General features: G+C 35.1%; 1 protein-coding gene across 2 annotated transcripts in view; it reads left to right on the top strand.

Annotated features, from left to right (window-relative positions):
- The first annotated feature begins 110 nt into the window (after window positions 1–110).
- lrp1ab (low density lipoprotein receptor-related protein 1Ab) overlaps window positions 111–22,943 on the top strand; it is a 223,510-nt gene continuing 200,677 nt past the window's right edge. For both annotated transcript variants that reach the window (XM_087307138.1, XM_087307137.1), the window contains exon 1: window positions 111–680. In XM_087307138.1, coding sequence (XP_087163264.1) covers window positions 584–680 — 97 coding nt within the window. In that variant the 5' untranslated portion in view covers window positions 111–583. The remainder of the gene's footprint in view (window positions 681–22,943) is intronic.

The following is a 22,943-nucleotide window of genomic DNA, read 5'->3' as shown; positions in this document are numbered from 1 at the left end:
GAGGAGCATGCGCAGAATCACAGTGCCGCGTAGAGCACTCGGTTTTTTGGACTCCTGTCGAGGCGGGTGACGTCATGCAGCAGTCCAGCAGAGGCTCCACTTTCCCCCTCACTCAAATTGTAACCACCAGCATCAGAAGATCAGAAGCGGTGGGGCACCGAACAGAAGACACTTTTTTAATAGATTTATATCTTTTTTGTTTATTTGCAGCGAGGACCGCCAATTAACGCTCTTCTTTTAGCATCCAGATCTCACTAAAAGGAATAATTTGATCACAGAAGAACCCGCTTTGATTTTTAGTGCATGTTTTAACCAACCCCTGTTTGCATGCTGGTGTTCAGTAAGCAATATACATGAGCGTGCCATTTTACAACACCTCGCCTGTTTAGGCTGAAGAAGCCTCTTTTTTTACATCTGTATTTTAATGACACATTCTCTACTGTGCATATTGTCTGCTCAGCTACATTTGCTAGCGTGTGTCGGAGGGAGCAAGAAACAACAGAGCACGGCGGACAATCGTAGGGTTTGGATGAGGTGTTTGAATCCAGCCTTACGTGAACAATTGTTAAGATTTCTATAGGCAATGCCATCTTGCAATGCAAACATGCTGGCTGTTGGATTGCTCTACCTGGGATTAGTTCTTGCACTGGAGGTTGTAGATCCCACCAGAGCCATTGAAGGTGAGTAACCGCGATCAAACGTGTTATTTTCTCCATGCATGCATTCAAGAGACAGTGCGTAAAGTTTTCAGACATGGCCTGGTAATAGTGGCCAAAGCTTACAGTAACGCACTTGTGGGCTCCTGCTCTCGACACCCGCTCGATATATGATCGTTTCAGGTTTGCAGGATCGATTTTGTATAGATAAACACGCCGAGAAGGGCATTTGCGCAGTTTTGTTATCACCTGTATTCGTTATCCTCATGCATACTCGCGCTGTTTGTTTATTATCATGAATGATTCGCGTTTGTGCGTTGAAGCCGCGTTTTTAACGACGCGTTTGTTTTTGTGGGGTCGGATTGGAAATGTGGGAGTTGAGTTATTTCATAACAGCTTCGCAGGCCTGTCTGTGTGCTCGCCCGAGTCGTTTATGAAGGCAAACGCCTGTCAGATGATGTTCTGCTGCGTGAATGAATTGTTTCGGTGTGAGTGGAAGCCGAGCTCGCCACAGGTCTGTTTTGCATGCGGTGGACATGCTCCATATTCCCGCATATTCTCGGCGGTCTATTCAAGTGCAAGGAGAGGGAAGCACATCCTCTGCTGGCGCTTCGTGCTCGCCCACTAAACATGTCTTGACGGTCCTTTAGTTTTTGTTTTGCTTGACGTTCCGGTAAACATGGTTATTTGAGTAATCCTGAATCCGTTCCATTACTTGGCACAAGTTTGCTCAAATAGTTTGAGTAGAAGTGACCTGAGCCTTCATACTATGTTTCTGTTTCTTCAATAGCTTTGCTTCAGGAGCCTGATTTAGTCATTGAAAAAAATTAAGTGGCATTTCTGTTTATTTAACAAAATTAAGCATTTTATTCTTACATTTTTAAATATATTTTAGTTTTCAAGAAAATTATGAATTGCACAGATTGTTTCTCCTACAAGCAAGTACATTTTCTTCACATTTTAATGACAAACAAAACTTATGGGAAGCATTTTACCTCCCTTTTACAAGTTGTCAAGCCTCTTAGTTACATTTTAATATTTGAATTTTTGTTACAAATATTATTACAAATATGTGATTCACAAACTGAGAAGAAGATTACATTATTGCTTTACACGTACCGGTAGACATTCTTATTTGTGGATGTTTTACTCCAAATCTAGTAATCTTGAATCAGTTCCATTACTTGGCACAAGTTTGCTTAAATAGTTTGGGTAGAAGTGACCTGAGCTCTCATGCTATGCTTATGTTTCTTGAATAGCTCTGCTTCAGGAGCCTGATTTAGTCATTAAAAAAATCAAGTGGCATTTCTGCGTTTTTAACTAAATTAAGCATTTTTTTCCCCCTTAAATTATATTCAAATATACAGCAGTCAACATTTGAAGTGGATCAGAAACTTTCATTACAGTTTTCCTATATCTACTGAACATCAACCATACTTGTCTTTGGACAATTTTAAAAAACATTTTTTGATCCACTTCTAATAGTGACTGCTGTATTTTAGTTTGGATTGCTTGGATTGCTTTGGATTAGTTTGAATTCTGGATTGCACAAATTATTCTGGCATGTTTTTCTTCAAATTTAGATTACAAACAAAACTTACGGGAAGCATTTTCCTCCCTTTTAGAAGTTTTCAAACATTTTAGTTAGATTCTAATATTTGTATAAGTGATATGTTTTCCCTCTTTAGGATGATCAGGAAAAATATGTGACCCATTTTTGGCTTGTGATTCACAAAATGAAAAGAAGATAATAGTAGTGCCTGACATGTACAGATAAAAATCCTTATTTGAGGTTATTTCACTCAGTATTCAGTAATTAAGTTTGCTCAAATAGTTTGGGTAGAAGTGATATGAGCTTGCATACTACATATTTCATAACTAGCTTTGCTTCAGGACTCAGGTATTTACATTTAAATGTGAAAGTCAAGTGGCATCTTTGTTTATGGAACAAAAAAAGCAGAATTGTCTTATGTATCTGGGTTAGTAGAAAATAATTAATGTCACAGTTTTGACAGCTAATCAAGCTATATTTAATGTAGCCAGACTTTTTTTTTTTAATTGTAGCCTTTGTTATTTCTGAGTACAATTTATTGGGTAATGAATTGGGTAGGCTAAATTGTCCGTAGTGTAAGTGTGTGAAAGAGTTTGTATGGGTGTTTCCCAGTGATTGGTTGCAGCTGGAAGTGCATCCACTGTGTAAAACAAATGCTGGATAAGTTGGCGGTTCGTTCTGCTGTGGCGAGCCCTGAATAATAAAGGGAATAAGCTGAAAAGAGAATGAATGAATGAGTGATACAAATTTTGATATCATACAATAGCTTCTGAGAAGCTGTCAAGGCCCCTTACTTCAGTTGTTTTGGAATATATGTATTTATCATTGCTTTCCCCCATCTCTTAATCAGAACAGATCTGTGACCCATTTTTGGATTGCAACTCACCAATTGAGAGCAATTAAAGGGACAGTACACTCAAAAAGGAAAATTGCAGATTCATTACTTGTCTCAAATCAGCTTGAGTTTCTTTCTGTTGGACACTAGAAAAGTTAATTTAAAGAATGTTGAATGTCGGTAACCACTGACTGCTATGGTTTTTTTCTTTTATCTTCAGCAAAAAAAAAAAAAAATGATTTCCCTGTTCATGATTGGTTTGTGATCTACAAATTGAGAGCCACTGAAGTAGATTATAGTAATGTTCTCTGACACATCTCAGGCTCTGTATCGGTAACTCTAGACCACAAAACCAGACATAAGTCAATTTTAAAAAAATTGAGGTTCATACATTATTTAAACACTGATTAAATAAGGTTTACTTTAATGCTTGGTTTGTGGCTCTTTTGTTTAATGATCAAAATGCATGAGTAAAATTTGGAGTCAAATTAGAAAAGTAGTTCAAGCACAAAGATGTAAAAACAATATATTTAATTCTACTTGAGATTCATGCACACTTTAAGGGTGATGAAAATAAGTGTTTTTTTTTTTTTTTTTTTACTGACAAGATTGACGTTAAAAGCAGCAAAGGTTGCAAAAGAAAGCAGATTTTACAAACAGAGCTTCCAGTCTGTGAAAAAAAATAACTTGATGCTGCTGCCATCTTTCTGAGGTAATTTTTATTCCTTGGTAATTTGGCTTCAAATCTCAGGTAAAAATGAAAAATGGTCATTTCGGCGATATTACTTAAAGGTACACCAATGACAATTAGTATATTGACTATCAAGGCCTTCTGAAGAAAAGTGTACTAAAACATTTTAATGTTTAGATTCAGTTTAATCTTGCATTAAGCATTCTGTTTTACCTTCCTATAATCAAGTGATCTGTCACCCATTTTGGATTGTGACCAATCAATTGAGAAGCTGCTAGGGTAGATTAATGTACAGTCTTGACACATTCGATTCTTCCAAGGCAGTTTTTTGTGCATTCATGACACATGTGTGATAAATAAAGCACAAATAACTAACCCAGCTATTAATATTATTGGAGTTGTTTTGTAATATGTAATGGTAAGAATCCAAATAAATGGCAGGAAACTGTGCCTACAAAGCACCCCAAATGCCTTTTAAATGAATAATCCACATAGTTTTCTGTGACATATGAATAAATTATGCAACAGTCCTTTGAGTATGGCTTAGAAAACTGACCTACAAATGGCCCACATTTTGAATTATGCAGATCTAAATGTAATGCTCATGCCAGAGAAATAAGTGCATAATGTCGGCCTGATTATAAGACTTTGGTGAATTTTTTTAGTCACTTTAGACATAAAATGGAAAAGACTGCCATCATGTCATTCCAATTTCATGTCTTCTTTGGAATATCCATGGTAAATATCTATATAATGAAATTGTCCTTATTTTTTGCTGACAAACACTATTTAAATGAAAAAAAAAAAAAATTAATTTAAGTAAATTGTCTTGACTTTCACTTTTAAATGGATAGTTCATCCAATAATGAAAACCCTTATACCATTTGCTAGGGCTGGACGATATGGCAAAAATTTCAATCACAATATATTTCTTAATTTCGGTCGATACAATATAATTCTGATATCGATATGGACAATATTAAAAGCACAGAAAAAAACTGCCTGACAATAGATGTTTGTACCTACAAATCTCTGCAAAGTGTATATGCAAAGTATAACTTTTATATGCAATATATATTGATATCGAATTATTGTCCAGCCCTACCATTTACTCAACCTCTCAAATCTTTTTTTATTTCTTTTTTTTTATGTTGAACACAAAATATGTTGTTTTGAAGCCATTTACATTAGGCCTGCACTAGATATCGTTTTAGCCTCGATATTGCAATGTGATCATTTGCAATAGCCACATTGCATAGATATGGGATTATATTTGAGCATAAGTCAAGAGTTTATAAGACAAGATTTGTGGAGTTATTGCCGAGTTTAACCTTAATACAGTGAAATTGTATAATTTGCATCTTTTTAAGGCCTGAGAAAGATTAAGGTATTCAGGCACAAGACATTTGACCAATTGAAAGTTTAATAAAGAGTAATCACAACGTATGCACTGCTTATTTCACTTTTGTCTTTGCTTTATTGCAGTGGTCCTCAAACTGTGGTACGCGTACCACTTGTGGTACACAGGCTTCCCTCTAGTGATATGCAGAAGAATTGCTGAATAATAAAAGAATAAGATGAACACACTTTTAACTCTTTGACGCGAATTATAACACTGAGACTCATGTGATCAGACAGAATTGGCTGTTCCCTGAAGCATACGATTACTATGAAGAGCTTAGAATGTTTACTATAGTGCATCGCGTCATCAGATGTTAAATAGAGCCACAGGAAGAGGTTCGCGGCGCTCATGGAGCAGATACACAAGCGCTAGAGAAGCCCTTCTGCAGACCAGTAATGTTGTTTGGGCATTTCAGTTACTGCAAACTCAGGAATTTCCCCAGGCTGCATCATTGGTAAAATAATTATTACAAATGTGTTAAAACTTTTGCTTGTAGTTATTTTGTAAAGTTGTTTGTTTTTTAAAGCAGCGTAGCTTTCAGTTTAGTTTGTTACCTCAGATTTAAACAAATTATTTTGGATGTGATTTAAATGGCGCAAGACACAGAAGACTCAAACTTTGCCGTACTTGAAGCTTAGAGGTAGATTAAAGTTAGTCTCCATGTGCACAGACAAGAGGGATGGCGAACTCTACAGGAGTCTGCTTGAAAACAGTGGTCAGTGCTCGGTAAACGCAAACATTTTTAGGTTTTGATGAATAAGCTGTACATTAATATTTCATTAAAAGAATAGCTGTTTTCTATTTTACTTTTAAAAACAGTGCCATTTGTAATTAATGTAATAAACTACTGCCATTTTTTTGTTGTCTGCAAGCACAGTTAATGTTTAAACTATGTATAATGTTTAAAGTGGCTGACAATAATAAATATACTTAATAATAGTAATTATTCTGCTTGGTTTTTGAACTGTGCAGTGCTGTAGCTGCTTAATTAGGCTTACTACGCTACTGTATTTCAATACTGCTCATTATGGTGGTACTTGAAGAGACAATTTTTTTATGAGGTGGTACTTGGTGAAAAAAGTTTGAGAAGAACCACTGCTTTATTGTATTTATCTATGCTTGAAATTTAATACATTTTATGCATGATTTACTCCCATACAGAACCATCCCAATCAAAATGAAAACATTAGGTAACACTTTAGGGACCATATCTCACTATTAACTTGATATGGTATACATATTCTGCATGGTCTTTTTCTACATCCGGTACCCAATAACCAAACTTCCTTAATATCTTTTAATAAGGAGCAAATTAGGAGTTTATTGAAGCAAAAGTCAGTTAATGATTTAAATAGCAAAAATTAAACCTTAAAATGATGTGACTATAGTGCTATTCAATCATTTGGTGAAATTGTATAGATACAGTATCTCACAATGTATATCGCAGAAAAATAAAATATCGCAATGTCAGTTTTTTTTATCGTACATCCATAATTCACATCCATAGTGAGAAAGATTATTGTGAAAGTCAATGGCTATTGATTTTCACCATTCCTAAAAATATCTTCTCTTGTGTTCAGTGGAACAAAAACAACAACTAGGGGTTGGAGATAAAATTGATTCATCAATGCATGGGATTCTCTCTCTAGTGATTGTGTTTAAAAAAAATAGTGTTAAAAACTTTTCAGTGATTCAGTGTTAAAAAACAAAAAAAAACTGTTATTTTCCTCCAGCGTCTCGTTTTTAATCTTTAAAGTTTTAATGCTACATTCAGAGTTTGTTCATCCTGAATATATCTTTGTTAATACAATAATTTTTCAGATGGCTGTACTGTCATACATATAATCCATATAAATTATAAACAAAAGCCTTAAAACTTCAGTTCCGGTTAAAATGTCAATTCAAATGATGTTTTTGCACAGCCGAAGTAAAAGGAAAAAAATTAGGTAAAGAATCTTATTAAGACTCTCAGAATCGAATATGGTGAAGTCCCTAAAGATTCCGGCCCCTATTTAAAACAAGTGGTGGGTGATCAAATAACAGAATTATAATTTTTTTATTGAGTTATCTTTGATCTTTAATAAGGCTGCACAATATTGCAAAAATTAATATTGCAATCTTTTATTTTTCTGCGATATATATTGCAATACAGTTTCCACAAGATAGTTGAAAGGCACTATTTAAACAGTATTTAGGTACAGAAATTGTGTAATGGCAATGCAATAAATGATGTTCTTACTTTGCTTTGTCCCGTTTATAGTCCAAATATCGAAAAAAATCTTGAATGTAGGAATGCACGATATATCCGCGGCCATATCGTTATCAGCAGATAAATGGCATTTTTAATGTTATCCTTATATTTAATGTAATATTAAAATTCGGCGGATATTCGTTTACGCAATTGTACAGAACTGCCTGCCTCACACACACGGGCGGAAATTGTTTAGACTTTTCCTGTGCACTATAACGAAGTCTTCCTCACATTACTTATACCTTCAAAGTCTGTCCTTTCTTTGTGTGGTATTGCTGTGCGTTAGCAACCATACAAGTAGCCATGTTACTTATTATTGTAGATATGTTTGATAGTGTCATTGTGTATTGTGCTATAAATTGCTGTCAAGTTGCATGATATTTGCTATGAAGAAAAGGAAACAATTAATTTTTTATCATGCTGATTCATGTGAAATCGCGAATATAGGTCTATATTATCACTTCGCAATTTTAAAATAATTGCTATTTTTGCTTTGAGTAAGCTATTAGGTTAATTAGATCATTTCAACCTTTTACTATAAAAAAACTGTTGTTTATAAAAAATCTAACATTTTAAAATATTTATATTTATCGGCTGATATATCGGTTATCGATCTCCAAATCTTAAGAGTTATCGGTTATTGATACCGGTCAAAAATCCATATCGGTACATCCCTACCAAGAGTTTTTCCTCAGAACAAGCAAAATTGTCTGGCAGAGTTCACTTTGAAATGTAGATATTTGGACTAGAAACAAAGACAAGTTGTTTTTTTGCAATAATCATATACTGAAAAAATACAATGATTAAATACAATCCTGTAGCTTCTGGTTAGCTATAATTTAGACTTAACATTGCTGCATATCTTTGGAATGTGGCTACTGCAGAATTGCACATTGTGATATTGATGCTGAAACGCTATATTGTGCAGCCCTAATCTATAACCCGTCAAGACACTTTTGAATCATTTCAACTTCCAAAAGGGACAACGAGTTCTGAACAGTTATATTGTCAACCATATGTTTAAATCGTTTTTACATATTTGACCCACATGTCATTTCGTCAGACGGCCTGTCAGATGATTTTGACTGTCGCAAATGAGTCACCTCTGCCGAGCTCTGATAATAGGTTTAGTTGAGGCCACACAAAAAAAGAAGCAAGCGATCTTCGGCAGACCTCAAATGAACCTTTATCTTGTCTAGACAGGATTTGGTGCCTTAGGGATGTGGGTATTTTTATTATACTGGAAAATAAAGATAGCAATCATAAACAAATATTCTTTATTTGAGCACAACTCATCATTGCACACTTTCGAAAGTAAGGAGACAGGACTTTCTTGGTGTGTAATGGGAGTAATGGAGGATTTCTGATAGACAAATGATCTGGAAATTTGTATGGAAATAGTCTGTTGTGTTGTTGTCTTGCTCCACCTCCGCCTTGTCTAAAACATTTGGATAAAGGAGAGCCATTACCCTAGACATTCTGTATAAAAGTTGAGGGGAGGATTGGGAAAGCAGACCATTAGAGACTGCCTTTGGCCCTAAATGATTCAAAATATGTCTACAGAGGCATTCCTTCACTGTTGATTCACATGTAAAGTTAAGTGTTGATGGTTAATGTACATGCTTGCATTGGCTTCATGGATTGTGAAGTGACCCTTGCAGTGGTTCAGGCGTAGGTGGGTGAGTGAGTGGGCCTAAGCTGGAAATGCTGCGCTTACTGTCAGTGACTTCAGCAGAAGCTTGTGGCTTCATGTGGATCATTATTGGAGCAGGGAAACTCTTGCTATTTCTTTCTCAGAGTAGAGTTTAGCAGATGTTTTTCTGCTTTGGACCAGGCAGGAATGTCTATGTGTATTTTGTTTGTTTGTTTGTTTGTTTGGGTTCAATATTTTTTATTCACTGTTAAGAGGATTTGTTTATTACAAAATGAAAATTCTCTCATCATTTACTCACTATTATGTTGTTGCAAATTCCATAAAAATTTTGTTTATCAAATGAACACAAGTGAAGATGTTTTTGATCCAATCTGAAGATTTCTCATTTGCCCCATACACTCAAATCTTTAAAACATTCATAAAGAGATCACAAAATATATCCATGTGAATCAATGGGTTTAATCCAAGTCGTCTGAAACGACAGGACAGATAAGATGGACAGATTTAATTGTATGCTTTTATATACTAATTTTTACAAATTCACATGCTTATTTGTAAATAAAAGTAAATAGACCTTCAGTGGAGGGACCAAAATCTCTCAGATTTCATTAAAAATATCAGGTTTTATTATGGACTGATCTGAACCTTTGTTTTTATTTATAGTATTTTTTAAGCCTCTCTTCTAGGTGGTGCTCAATAAATGTGTATTGGGTACCATATCTCACTTTTTTTTTATCTGACCAGTTGTAAACCAGCTGCCTCATCAAAGTCACTTTTAAAGCAAGTAATTTCACTCGGCAGCCATCTTTGAAACGCCTCTCAGGCAGTATGCTCATGCATTTTGTTTAAACGGGGAAACATCAAATTCTCAAATTGCTTGCCAAGCTTACGATTAAATTTAATATTAGGTATCAACATTAAAATTAAACAACAACCTTCTCTTTAGTTTCATTTCTAGACATTCGAATCAGACAAAATCTGCAGAAATTTGCATCTGGTTCCGGAGACTTGTCAGTCTATAGCATTCTGATGATTGTCTCCTGTACTAGAAGGCGGGGCTTTATTTGACCTTTCAAAGAGCTTAGAATCTCCAAGAGGCGACACTCAATAGAACTGCAACAGCAGCGCCTAGCCAGAGTTCTGCGATTCTGCCATTTTGGAGTGAAATCGATAGGCCGTCCACTGGATCTTATTGCTGTCGCGTTGGCAAGCAGCTGCTTTGTTTTTTATTTATTTGTTTATTTATTAAAAAAGTGCATCAAAGCTGAGATACAACTTGAAAGATGGCTATACAACACTTACTATGACTATCATCAGCACTTTTAATAGTTTTTTTACAGACTTATAACATGCTGTTGTTCTATTGGAATTTTCATTCCAAAATGACACTAGCGGCAACTAGGGGCTGTTTCCTAAACAACAACAGAGTGTCACCTCTTGGTGAATATGCTCTTTAGCCATATTGACTTTTGAAAGGTACCTTTAAAAATTCTATCTAATAGTATGTGCTTTAACTCATTTGCTCATTATAAATCTATGCAAACCAATTGCCTTTATACATCAAGCGACTCCAGCCATCTAGTAGATTACAGGGAGAATACCAAACAAATAAAACTCATACAAATCGGTATATCTTAACTGTGTTTTTTTCAAAGTAATACAAAGAACACAAACAATACAGAGCAATAAATTGTACATCAAGTTATACTTAACCCCTTGATTAGTAGGTGGCAGTTTGTTTCAGTACATAATGTTTTGGTCTAAACTTGAACTTGAAAGACTAAACGTCACATTGCATATGTTGTATCTTTCAAATCTGAAGTGTTGTGACATTTAAGGGGGTAAATGGGCATTTTTGTATTTAACAAAGACTGTATACATTGTTGCTTAACGTTAATCAGTTTTGAAATAATTTTAATTAATTCCCTTTGTAATCTTCATCTAGTTTCTTCTGTACATTGTTCACAGCATTGACACTGGTTGTAGCCAACCAGTCTTTGTGTGTTCTGCATGATCAATGCAGCATCTGATGTCCACATCTGTCTTTGTGGTTCAGATACTCCGGAGGTTTCTTCAATCCTTTTCTAATCTGAATAAGTCCATGAATCCTCCCACATTCATACATTAATACATGTGTTCATACATTCAGGGTTCATTCAGCCATTGGTTTCTCCCACATCATTTGATGAATGAATAGAGTTACGTTGTAAGCCTCTCTCTAACAGTCTCATTCAGGCTGGGATTTCTTTAGTTGTTGTTGTTCGTTGAAGAGCTTCGCAAAGGCAGAGTCTTTTATGTAAACTTTTATTTTGTGTAAATGCTGATGTGACCACTTACTTAAAGGAATACTCCATGTTAAAAAACTGAAAGAAAACATTTTACCCTACTGGTTTCCTCAAAACCATTTGAGGTGATGGTCGTGTTATCATGAAATGCTTGATTATGCATCTGTTTTTCTAAAAACTTGAAAAAGACATTTGATCAACCTAGACAAATTACTTCACTAATTACTTTATTAATTACGTAAAACAACATTGAATTTTTGACCAATAACCCTATAGATTTGGAGGCTGATATCCAATATTTTTGTCAATATACGTATTTTTTGCATGATTTCTGAAAAACAAAGTGCAAACTGTGAACAACAGATTTTATTTAAAAGTTTAACTTTAGAAAAGTTTGAACTGATCTTTATGAACTTTATTAATCAACTATTCTTTTTTATGACCAACAGATATTGGTTTGTTTGTTTTTGTCTGACAAAAATACACAAAAATATGAAGAAACCAACTCACTGAACATTAACCAAAATCAAAATGCCAATGAAATAAAACATATAATACAGAGATACTACCTAATTTAGCTGCTTGAAGATATGTTTGTCATCGGACCTAAAAGGATAACATTAAAAATTGCATTTATCCAACACCGGTTCATTGGGAAAATGTGCCCTGGGATACATTTTTGAGAACCGAGAAATTTGTGTTTGTGGGTACATATGGGTGAATTTTGTGTGTAAAACAAATTCTATGGAGGTGTAGAAATCCTGGACATTTCTGGTCCTGACAGATTTTCTCGATAGCTCACCACAAATGGTGTCAGACCTGGGATGGGGAGTGGAGCAAGGTTTGAGTCCGGTGAAGAACGGTTCCAGAAACCAGGTAAAACGAAACTCTAAAAAGCTGTGTGACGGCTATGATGGATTTGTTTCTTCTAGTTTGCCTTCGAAAACACTATCGGTTGGGTTTACAGAAGAGGGTTCTTGAATGACAAGCCGACCGCTTTCTCTCACAGACATGCGCGAGGAGAACATTAAAATATGCAGAAATGTACACAGAAGCCTCTGGTGGATTCATGAGAAAACGTGCCCCAAGTAACATATTTGAGATTGTCAAAAATGTACACAACAATGGATTTGTGAAAACCACAACTGCACGAAAACGTAGCCCCTGCTACATATTTCTCAGTTCTCCTAAATTTATTGGTGTGCGCATAATTCCAGTGAGCATTTGTTATTAGCATTTGCATTTAATGGCTGATAGGATATTGTTGATATATACAGATACAGTTGAAGTCAGAATTATTAGCCCCCTTTGAATTTGTTTTATTATATTAATATTAAATGTTTCCCAAATTATCTTTAACAGAGCAAGGAGATTTTCACAGTATATCTGATAATATTTTTTTCTTCTAGAAAAAGTCTTATTTGTTTTATTTTGGATAGAATAAAAGCAATTTTTAATAAAAAAAACATTTTAAGGACAAAATTATTAGCCCCTTTAAGCTATATTTATTTCAATAGTCTACAGAACAAACCATCCATATACAAAAACTTGCCTAATTACCCTAACCTGCCTAGTTAACCTAATTAACCTAGTTAAGCCTGTCGCTTTAAATGTCACTTTAAGCTGTATAGAAATATTATTTACTGTCATCATGGCAAACATAAACTAAATAAGTTATTAGAAATGAGTCAATAAAACTATTATGATTAGAAATTGGTTGAAAAAAATCTCTCCGTTAAACAGAAATTTGGAGAAAAATAAAGACTAGTGTGACTGAATTGTATTAGAGAGAGAGAGTCACCCAGAAATGGAAAATAATGTCATCGTTCTCTCACTCATCCTCCACTTGTTCCAAATATATTTGAACCTCTTTCTTTTGTTGAACAGAAATATACATTAAGTAATAATAAAATATGGTAGCCATATTTTCCCCTGATATGCATGTCAATAGCTATTGTTTTTAAACAATTTTAAACATCTTTTTTTTGTGTTCAGCAGAATAAAAATATATATAATAGTTTGGTATAATTTAAAGGTTAGTTCAATGTTCGTATCAGTTCTTTCCAGTGTGGCTCAAAAAAGGTTACTTGCATTTATTTGCAAATATATGCTCCAAAATAAAATGATAAAAGAATAGAAGACAAATAGAATAGGCAGACAAATCTGACTTTGTTTACTTAGTTTTTTTCTAAAATATTCAGACCATAAACTGATTTAAATAATTCAGAATTTACAATGCTAATGAAAAGGGATAAATATAATCTTTATTATGTAATTCCAACACTAATTGAGTTTGCAGTAATTCTACAGACCTAATAAGGTAAAAAAAACTTCAATTTTAAGTATTTAATAGCGTTGCAAGTGTCAGTATTTTTTGTCAACTTTTTGTTTGTTTCAGATGTTGTCCGCATCCTTTATTATACCCCTATTTGTTCTTTTGTTGATTATTCACGCCGTTGACAGAAAAATCGGAATAATTCTTTGTCGCCATATAAGAATTGACTCTTGAAATCAGAAAAGCCCAATATAATAGCATTAGATTGCTCAGCTGGAATCTCACCACCCAGGGCCTGTGGAGGCTCTAATCTCCGTCTTTTGACCTTCCCTCTGCCCGGGAAACACTGTAGACTCCTCTGTGACTGAAGGATAAACTCAGATTTGCATAACTGACTAGTACGCTCCTTGTGCGAGTGGTTGGAAGCTATGGATGAAAGGACATTGTTGATGGTAGCGAGTTGAGTGTGTTGTAATTGGTGTTTTGGGCTTGGGTGTTAATTTGTACCACTGCTGCACCCCAGAGGAAGAGACTGCATGTAGCAAAACAGAAGAAGGTGCTGCTGTTGAAGTGACACTGACAGCTAACATCAGCGTGTGGTTAGCAAGTTCTTCTGTCAACTGCTAGGACATACTCTTTTGAAAGTAAAAAGAAATGACAGAACTAGTAGGTAACTAGGAGAAGATAAATAGGAAAAACAAAGGCAAACTACTAATAAAACCTTTAAAAAGTGCTCTGTGAACTAAAATGATAAATGTTTATATATGTGTAGGAGTTTAGTAAATGATTTGGCTTTCTATGGCTTCTTTGCAAGTGGCTTTCGATAAAAGATTCAGCTAAATGAATAAATATAAATTTATTGACAGGAATTGTATTTTAAGGTAGGCAATTTTGATATCATCAAACCTCCTCCCTATTTTACCTTGGTATACGGTATTACCGTGAATAATAAAAAAATTATGACGCAAGGCTCAGACAGCGTCACCAAACTGTTGACTTGTGCCTAATCCATTCAGAAACTAAATACGGAAACAATGACAAAGTAACATGCACACCAATGTTAATAACTTTTATGAGCAACAAAACAGCGAATATAATAGTCAAACTGAATTGAATTAACATAAACATCCTGGGGTGTGTTTCTGAAAACCATCGTTAGCCAACTAAGTTTGCAAGTTGTTTTGTTACAAACATAGTTTGTTGATTTGGCATTTTTCAAATCCGTCGTTCCAACGAACATTCGCAAACTGCATCGCAAACTTCTACCATTGCAACTGCACCTCTGGAGCTGTAGTTAGAAACGTAGTTCTTGGTTGTGTTCTATTCCCAGTTATCCCACCTATGCCCTATTCATTTAGAACATTCTAACATTTAAAATTAGAATGATTAAAAAAAAAAACATTAAAGTCTTAGGTGTAATTTGCTTTCCAAGTGTTTTTACAGTTCAGTTTTAGTGATCGTCATGTTTACAATTGTGCTCCTCTCGCAGTGCACTTAATAAAACATTGATGCCATTTTGAACACCGCCTCATGGTGCAAGCTATAGGTGACCTATTATTTAAAAGCAGAATTTATGTTATGTCTCCAAAGCTTTTGAAAACAAAAAACATTGTATACATTAATGCTTTTAATTTGTAGTAGGTTATTGCTTAAGTATCTGTACTGTATATGAAATGGGCCTGTTGGTTAGAACATGTCTGCTGTGGTTTTAATGTGTCAGTTGTAAAAGTGGACTTTAAAAAACAAAAATTATAAAATATATAAACAATATCCTTCTTAATAATAATATGAATAATAATAATGATATTCAGTAGATTTTTTTTTTTCATTTCTTAATAAATAGCCTACTGTAAATTAGTCCTACAACCATTAACGATTTTTATGATTTATATGTGAGATTAGAATACATGTTAGCTCTGGTTTTATATAAAATTGGCCTATTCTCAGTAATATTTGTAAAGGAAACATAAATAGGTCCTATATGTGCCGTTTATATATATTTCAATTAATGCATGTTGTTACTAAAACTAATATTGGATTTAAAAAAAAAATGTGTGATCGTGTAAAACAGTATAATTTGCACATAAAATTATGTTTTTTTTTCTCTTATTGAAGTAGTTACTCCTCCTCATTTAGAGCATCATTATGGGCGTTTTTATGTTATAACTAACGTGGTTCAAACGATGGATATATGTGCTGTTTACATATATTTCAATTAATATGGAAAGCGAGTGCATGTTTTTACCAAAACTAATATTGGATTTTATTTAAATGCATGTGCGTGTAAAATGATATAATTTGTACAAAGAAATAATGAGGTTTTTCTCTGAAGAAGTAGATCCACCAACCCGTTTAAAGCATCATTATGGGCGTTTTTATGTTATAACTAACGTGGTTCAAACGATGGATCTGCGACAGAGAAACTACGGGTTTTGGTGAAACACTCATCACTACATCGTTTTTTGTTAAGCGATGCATTATACTATGATAGTTCAGCCACGAGTTATGTCGTTGTTTGGGAAACGCACCCCAGAACAGAGACGTGCAGACAAATCAATTAAAATTTACCATGTCCTTAAGGGACTTTTTTTTTTTACAGTGTGTGGAAAGAGACCATTTTCTTTGCCAAGTATTTTGTCATTGCGTCAGCACAGGTTTTCCAATGTAGACCGTCTCTTTTGTACTTTGTTGTTTTGTACTTTGTTGTCATTATCATCGGTTGCCTATTGGTGGTGGACCTAGATGCTGTTGGGTCCATCAAACTCGGGTCCTTCCTCGCAGCAGTTAGTGCATAGTAGTTTCGTATATGCAACCTTGTGTTCAAGGTATTTCCATCTCTCGCGGTCACCTTTTTGTTGCACAATTTGCAAATTGTCGCCTCAATATTTTCCGCCTATCCCTTCTTGTTCGGTTAAAACCTGTAGTACTGCAGAAGTTGTGTTCTTTTTCGAGACCAGTTCCATTGGTGCTCAAAATTAGTGCTTTTAGGCATTAAATAATTTTTTTCCCTATGTAATCTGTGTCTCTTAAATAAGCGTTTTGTTTGTATAACTGTTTTAAAATGATATTGTTGCTGTTTTTAGATACCATGGTATACCATATTACCGCCCAAGCCTATTTTCGGGTGACCTTTTCTTTTAGTACTCAATTCTCCTGTATTCTTTCCGTAATAACCCAGATGAACTCAACCCACTAAGACTTCTGTCAATTGTTTAAAATTATTTCTCTTGCATTTGGACATCACAGAAACTTCTCAAAGCCATTTCTATCCAAATCTTTGGTGCTAAAAGCTGGTCTGTATCACACCCAGAGCTGTGAAGAAATCAGTGCAGTTACTCATTCTGGAGGTGAATGGCAGTTTTACAGCAATGCATTTGATGGTCATGAAAGTGACTCGGGCCTTTATTGTGCTCGGGCTGACTTGTAATCAGCCATTGTGTTGTTTATATGAAAAGACCGGTATTAGGAAAGAAACAGGTGTTGCGTGAACATCATAGCCGCCCTATAATAGTTCTATGGGTGGCTTACATGTGGGAACATGCTTGGGCAGCTCCTCCAATCTCTGTAAACCCTGTTTGTAGCTCTGAGTGTTACATATAAATGTATTATGGCTAGAAGCTCTTTGTGACTTTTGTGTGTTTAGTGAATAGGCATAAATGAAGGATAATGTATATTAACTGAAAGGAAGTCTAGGTAAATAGTAATTACGTGTTATAATAAAAGGAAATCAGTTGACCAACACAATGAGGAACAGTGAGAGACCTTTTATGAATGGATTATTTGTGAGTACAAAGGAGTAAAAAAACTGAATAATATAGTTTTCTAAATGTACCCTCAAATGGCACTGGGTAGACCAGGGTTGGTAATGTAGGATAGCGATGGATATGCATGATCTTTACCTTTAACTTTGGAAAGGTGCACAAAGTTTGCTTTGTGTGCTTGTTTAAATTAAAGAGGTTATAAATAGCAGTCCATTGCCCTTAAGATATTATACATACTCCAAGCAAAAGAGGTCCTTCACTTATATTTCAGTGACCTTGCATTTATATTTCAATAAGTTTCTTTTCTATTAAAAACAGAATATGAGCAGAATGATTGGGCAATAATCTCATTTCCACTGAACATTACAATATAATTACTTTGACTTTTATATTTAATTGACTTGAAACCTAACTACAATGTGGTTGATGTTAATAGGGGTGCAACGGTTCAATCTATTCATGGTTCGGTATGCATCAGGGTTTTAGGGTCACTGTTTTGGTATGATACACTTTGTGCTATGCTTAAAAAACTGCCTACAGAACAACTCAAACAACAATAAACATGTTTATTGGGTAGCAGCAAACACCTGACAATACAACCGCTTCACACATATGACTGTAGATTTGCATGTTCTCTCATTAAGTAAATAAAAGTAGGGCATTTAGAAAACTGTTCTAATAAGTTGCTCGAAAATAAAGAGAACAGGCTTCAATTTCCCCTTTTTCTATTTTGCATCTCGACTTGACAGTCTCAACCACTTATCCAGATAATAATTGTCAACAAATCTCGATAATTGAGCACTTTAAAAGTGTTAATATCTTCTGTTTACAATATGCTTGCATTACCAAGGCAACAACATAACAAAATCATACATAAAAGTGTGATTCCAGAGAGCTTCGTTTCACTTATCAGCACCATCGTAGTGAATGAAATTTAAGCAAAGAGAGCGCTCAGCTCTCAGCGGGATCAGCAGGTAAATATCAGGAGTGATCGGGTGCGGAAGAACACCGAGCAGGAGCGGGACTGAAGTAACAGACCTGCTTTGTGTCTGCGTCAGTATGGGATACTTCTGGGTCAGGACATGGACCTCGATCCGCCTGTTTGTGCCCACTGATCTAGGCTGTCTTTGCAACAACAACAAAAAATGGAATTCATTATGTGCTTTTGTTTGTCTGAATTTATATTGAGTGTCTGTTGAAACACTGACAGCAATGCGCTGTCATTTGGTCTCACCTGCGCATTTGCGCAGTATCTCCTTCACTTGCCCTGCTGAAACAGAAACTAAACACACACACACACACACACACACACACACACACACACACACACACACACACACACACTGACACGTGAGGAAACGTGATGTCAACAACAGATTTACATATTAATGGGTGAATGGACTGGTCTTCTCAGTCAATTATAATGCATATTCTGAACCACAGATCATCGGGCGCAGTGAACCATGGAAGAACAATGGGACAATACAGTTTTACAAAGAACCTTTGGATCCCTAGACGTCACATTCTTTGCATTTTCATCAGCTGCAGGCACTGCGGACACAGAAAGCACTGCGCAAAGGCAACAATAGGACAATATTTGGTCAAGATAAAACTAAATCTGAACATCTGCAATCAGTTAAAAATGTCTAAATATTTTGGACAAAGCTGTCTAAATGAAATGTTTAGCAATGCATATTACCAAATCGAAGATTGAGTTTGATATACTTTTGTAAAAAAATGACAGTGTCTTCATGGAGAATGATTTTCTTTACTTTAAAATTCAAATGCTGCTTTGAAAAATCAATCATTTTGACCCACACAATGTATGGCTGCGGTGGTCCAGGGTCACAAATGTGGTCATTCTGTTGAATTGTTTTGGTTTTCTGCGAAAAGCATTTAGAATTTTTGGTTTCGGTCAAGAATTTTCATTTCGGTGGATCCCTAGATATGCAATAAATGTATATGTGTGATATTACTGAAATTATTTATGATTGTGGCTGATTACAATATATTCACAATCTGCTTTGAAGAAATATTGTAATAAGTATCGTTCTACTTCATAGACATTTTATGAGTTGTTTGAGTTCAAAAACATTCGGAATAACTGTTCAGAAGATCTGGCCACATTATGTTTGAGCTGCAATCCAGTACATGGTCTCAACGCTATTCCATGGCAATTTGTAACATTTTGATTTAGTGGATAATTCATATGAATTTATACAATTTATAATGATTTGCTCATTTCACAATGATGGTTGGGTTTAGGGCTGGGGTTTTGTGCCGTGCCTCCTTTTAAAAATCACACGAATAGTTACGTTTCCTCACTAAATTAGGCTGGGTCTCCCAGTATTCACTGAGCTCCCCCTCATTGTGCTGTTGTGTGGGCTCACATGCTTGAGTTTTTATGGACACTAGTGTGTTTTTCAAGGTTATTTTCTCTATTTCAAAAGAGGTTGGCCCTCAACCTGCTCAGTGTGATGTTTCTTAAACAGGTCACTGGGCTGAGTTTGGCACTGGGCAGAGAAATCGAGCTCTCTGAACACAGAATATAACCTAATTGCTTTTCCCTTCACCATCGGGTTAACCCATATCCCTTCATAGCGGGCTTTACCTTTTTTCACACTGGAGTAACTTTTTTTGTTGTTACAAGTGCTAATTTTTTGGAAGTGTGGAAGGCGCTTATGTCTGTGTGTAATTTGTCGTATGTTGTTATGCGAAGTGAATACAGACTTTGATGATGAAGCGTTAGAAAATACCAGATCAAAAAAAAACAACCAGTACTACAATATTGTTGAGAATGTTTGTTAGACGCGACACGGCTTTGTTTAAAAAAAATTTTCTTTGAAACAAATTTGTGTGTTTTCAGTCTCAAAATTGACATTGTCTTGTAAATGAGCTGGCAGGTTTACAGTTGTTTGCAGAAAGTCTACAGTTAATTTGTTTAATTGTTGAATTAAGACGACAAATTGTTCCTCTACAAAGTTTCTGAGCTTAATTTTACTCTGAAATTGGGCTCGGATGGTGTGATTTACACTCTGTGTTTAGCTTCCACTGTCACCTGTAGGTCTGTGAGGCAGGCGGACATTCCTAAAGGGAGGAGAGCAGTGAAAGCTTGATGAGAACCAGCCTTGCTTCTGATCTCTCCTTTTCTTTTGGTCTTTGTCATTTCCCCCCCTCTCACTCTTTGCATGTTTTCTCTGTATTTTAGGCTACAACTTCTAATTACAAACAGGACCTTCTGGAATTTCCCTGAGAATGTAGAAAACACAAGAGTTTAAAGAGATATATAGCAGTCTTTGGAGAAACCTCTAGAAATTTTCTGCACTGTAATAAAAACAACCCTTATGTACTTGTCATTTAGAACGAAAAAATCTCAACTTTCTGTTCCAAAATTCCATTGTGGGCTCCAAAGACCCAAGTTAAACCCAAGAACCCGTCTTTTACAAGCCCATATCCTCACTGAGGACGAGTGTACAGATGAAATCAATTAAAAGGTGCTGGAATGTGTGGCCGAGGCCTGGATCTGATTTGGAGGGGCGGTGCGCTGTATGGGGGGAAGCTGAGACCGAGGGGCTGAAAGTGGGTCACCCTTCTCACAGCTGGCCTCACTGCTGCCACCACATAGAAAGGTTACAGCAGCTGTTGAGAATAGGGAACTCCAGATGAGACGAGCCCAGAAGGTCCTTCTGCCTTTTCCTGTCTGTGTCTACTGTAGTTTCCTGCCCTTTATATCACTCGCCACCCACAACTCAGTGTTGTCTTTCTTCCAGATTTTAGATTAGCAAACTTCTGACTAGGAATGTGTAGAAGTCCATACCTAATAGAATGGCCATATTGGTAATTCTGACTATTTATATAAGACTGCAGAATAGACTTTTTTTTATCAATTCAAATTTACATTCAAAGCTACTATGGAGATTTTTGAACTATAAGCTTTGAATATGTTGTCAAATGTTTTGAAGTCATTATCCTAAAAATACAATGTTTTTGTAATATAACCTATAATTGTGCATGAGTAAGTACAATAAAAAGATGTTTGCTTTTTGTTTAAACTGCTTATTTAAAATAAGCTAAAACAACACATTTCTTGAGTTTTTTGGGGGACAACTTAATTGTTTTATGTTCAATCCACTTAAATTTGCAAGTTAAATTAATTCCTTAATGATGTCTCAACACAATTTTTTACAGTGTAGACTGCCTGTGAAGGTGTGCACCTCGCTTTGTCTGCCAAACGGGAGAGCAAAATTTGAGTTGATTATAACTTTCAGCAAAGTCTGAGTTTCTAGGCAGGTTTTTAGATTATGCGACCTACTTTTTTTGGTTGCATAATTAAAAAACAAGACTAAGCATATGTTCTTAATTTACAATTTATTTGTTTTAGGGCATCACGGTGCGGTGGCGCAGTGGGTAGCAGGATTGCTTCATAGCTAGCAGGTCGCTGGTTTGAGCCTCGGCTGGGTCAGCTAGCATTTCTGTGTGGAGTTTGCATGTTCTCCCTGTATTCGCATGGGTTTCCTCTAGGTGCTCCGGTTTTCCCCACAGTCCAAAGATATGTGCTGTTGGTGAATTAAATAAGGTAAATTGGCTGTAGTTTGTGTGTGTAAATGCCAGAGTGTATGGTTGTCCTAGTGTTGGGTTGCGTCTGGAAGGGCATTGGTTGCGTAAAAACATGTGCTGGATAAGTTGGCGGTTCATTCAGTTGTGGTGACCCCTGATTAATAAAGGGATTAATCTCAAAAGAAAATAAATGAAATTAATGTATTCGTTTGTTTTGTATATCTAAGTATTTTTAACACAAATTTAATACAATTATTGCGGTCTGGTGTTATACGTTTTATTGATTAAAATATATATAAAAGCTGCAAAATTAGTTTTTTGAAAAATGCAATATTTATTTTAAATTTTTTTAATTAAGTTTATTGCATTTTTTAAAATGATTTAAAAGCCTTGAGCGAAGGTATAGTTATTATTCAACCCTTTTTATTTTATTTTTATAAAAAAAAATTAAGATATTATTAGTTTTATGATGATGATGATGGTGGAAAAAAAGTCTTTATTTGTCAAATACACTGTTGCATGCAGTGAAATTGGTCCCCTCTGACCATTGGACACCTTTGACTATTAGGGCATTGTTTTGTCGGGGCTAGATAAGATTGTTTATAACGTGTGGGTTGCTGTAAAAGTCTATTTGCAAGAATAAAGATTGCATGTCAAAAAAAGGTGCAATATTTATGAAAATTAAAGTAAAATCAAAGAGCTGTTAAATGTTATAAACTTGTATGTTTTCATTCTTAAAAAAATACTATTTTTAAATGCATGTCTTTGAAAATCAGTCACTTGGGTGTGAGCAGAGTAGAATGAGATTTTAATAATTCATAATTGGCCAGCAATTTGCCATAAAGTAAAACAGTTACGAATTGTCTTGAGATTAAGATTGTATTAAATATCTATTTGGACTAATAATTTCAGTATCTCAGATTTTGAACATATGTACTATTTTATATTAATCCCCAAGTGATTTTATGTAAATAAAGGTTGATTGTTATATAGTCAATTAATTTGTTTTTAAATTAATCTGCAC

The sequence above is a fragment of the Danio rerio genome, chromosome 23 (assembly GCF_052040795.2).
Source record: "Danio rerio strain M-AB ecotype USA chromosome 23, GRCz13ab, whole genome shotgun sequence".
NCBI classification, from domain to species: Eukaryota; Metazoa; Chordata; class Actinopteri; order Cypriniformes; family Danionidae; genus Danio; species Danio rerio.
Note: the sequence above shows the minus strand (reverse complement) of the source record. Positions and strands in the feature narration are given on the sequence as shown.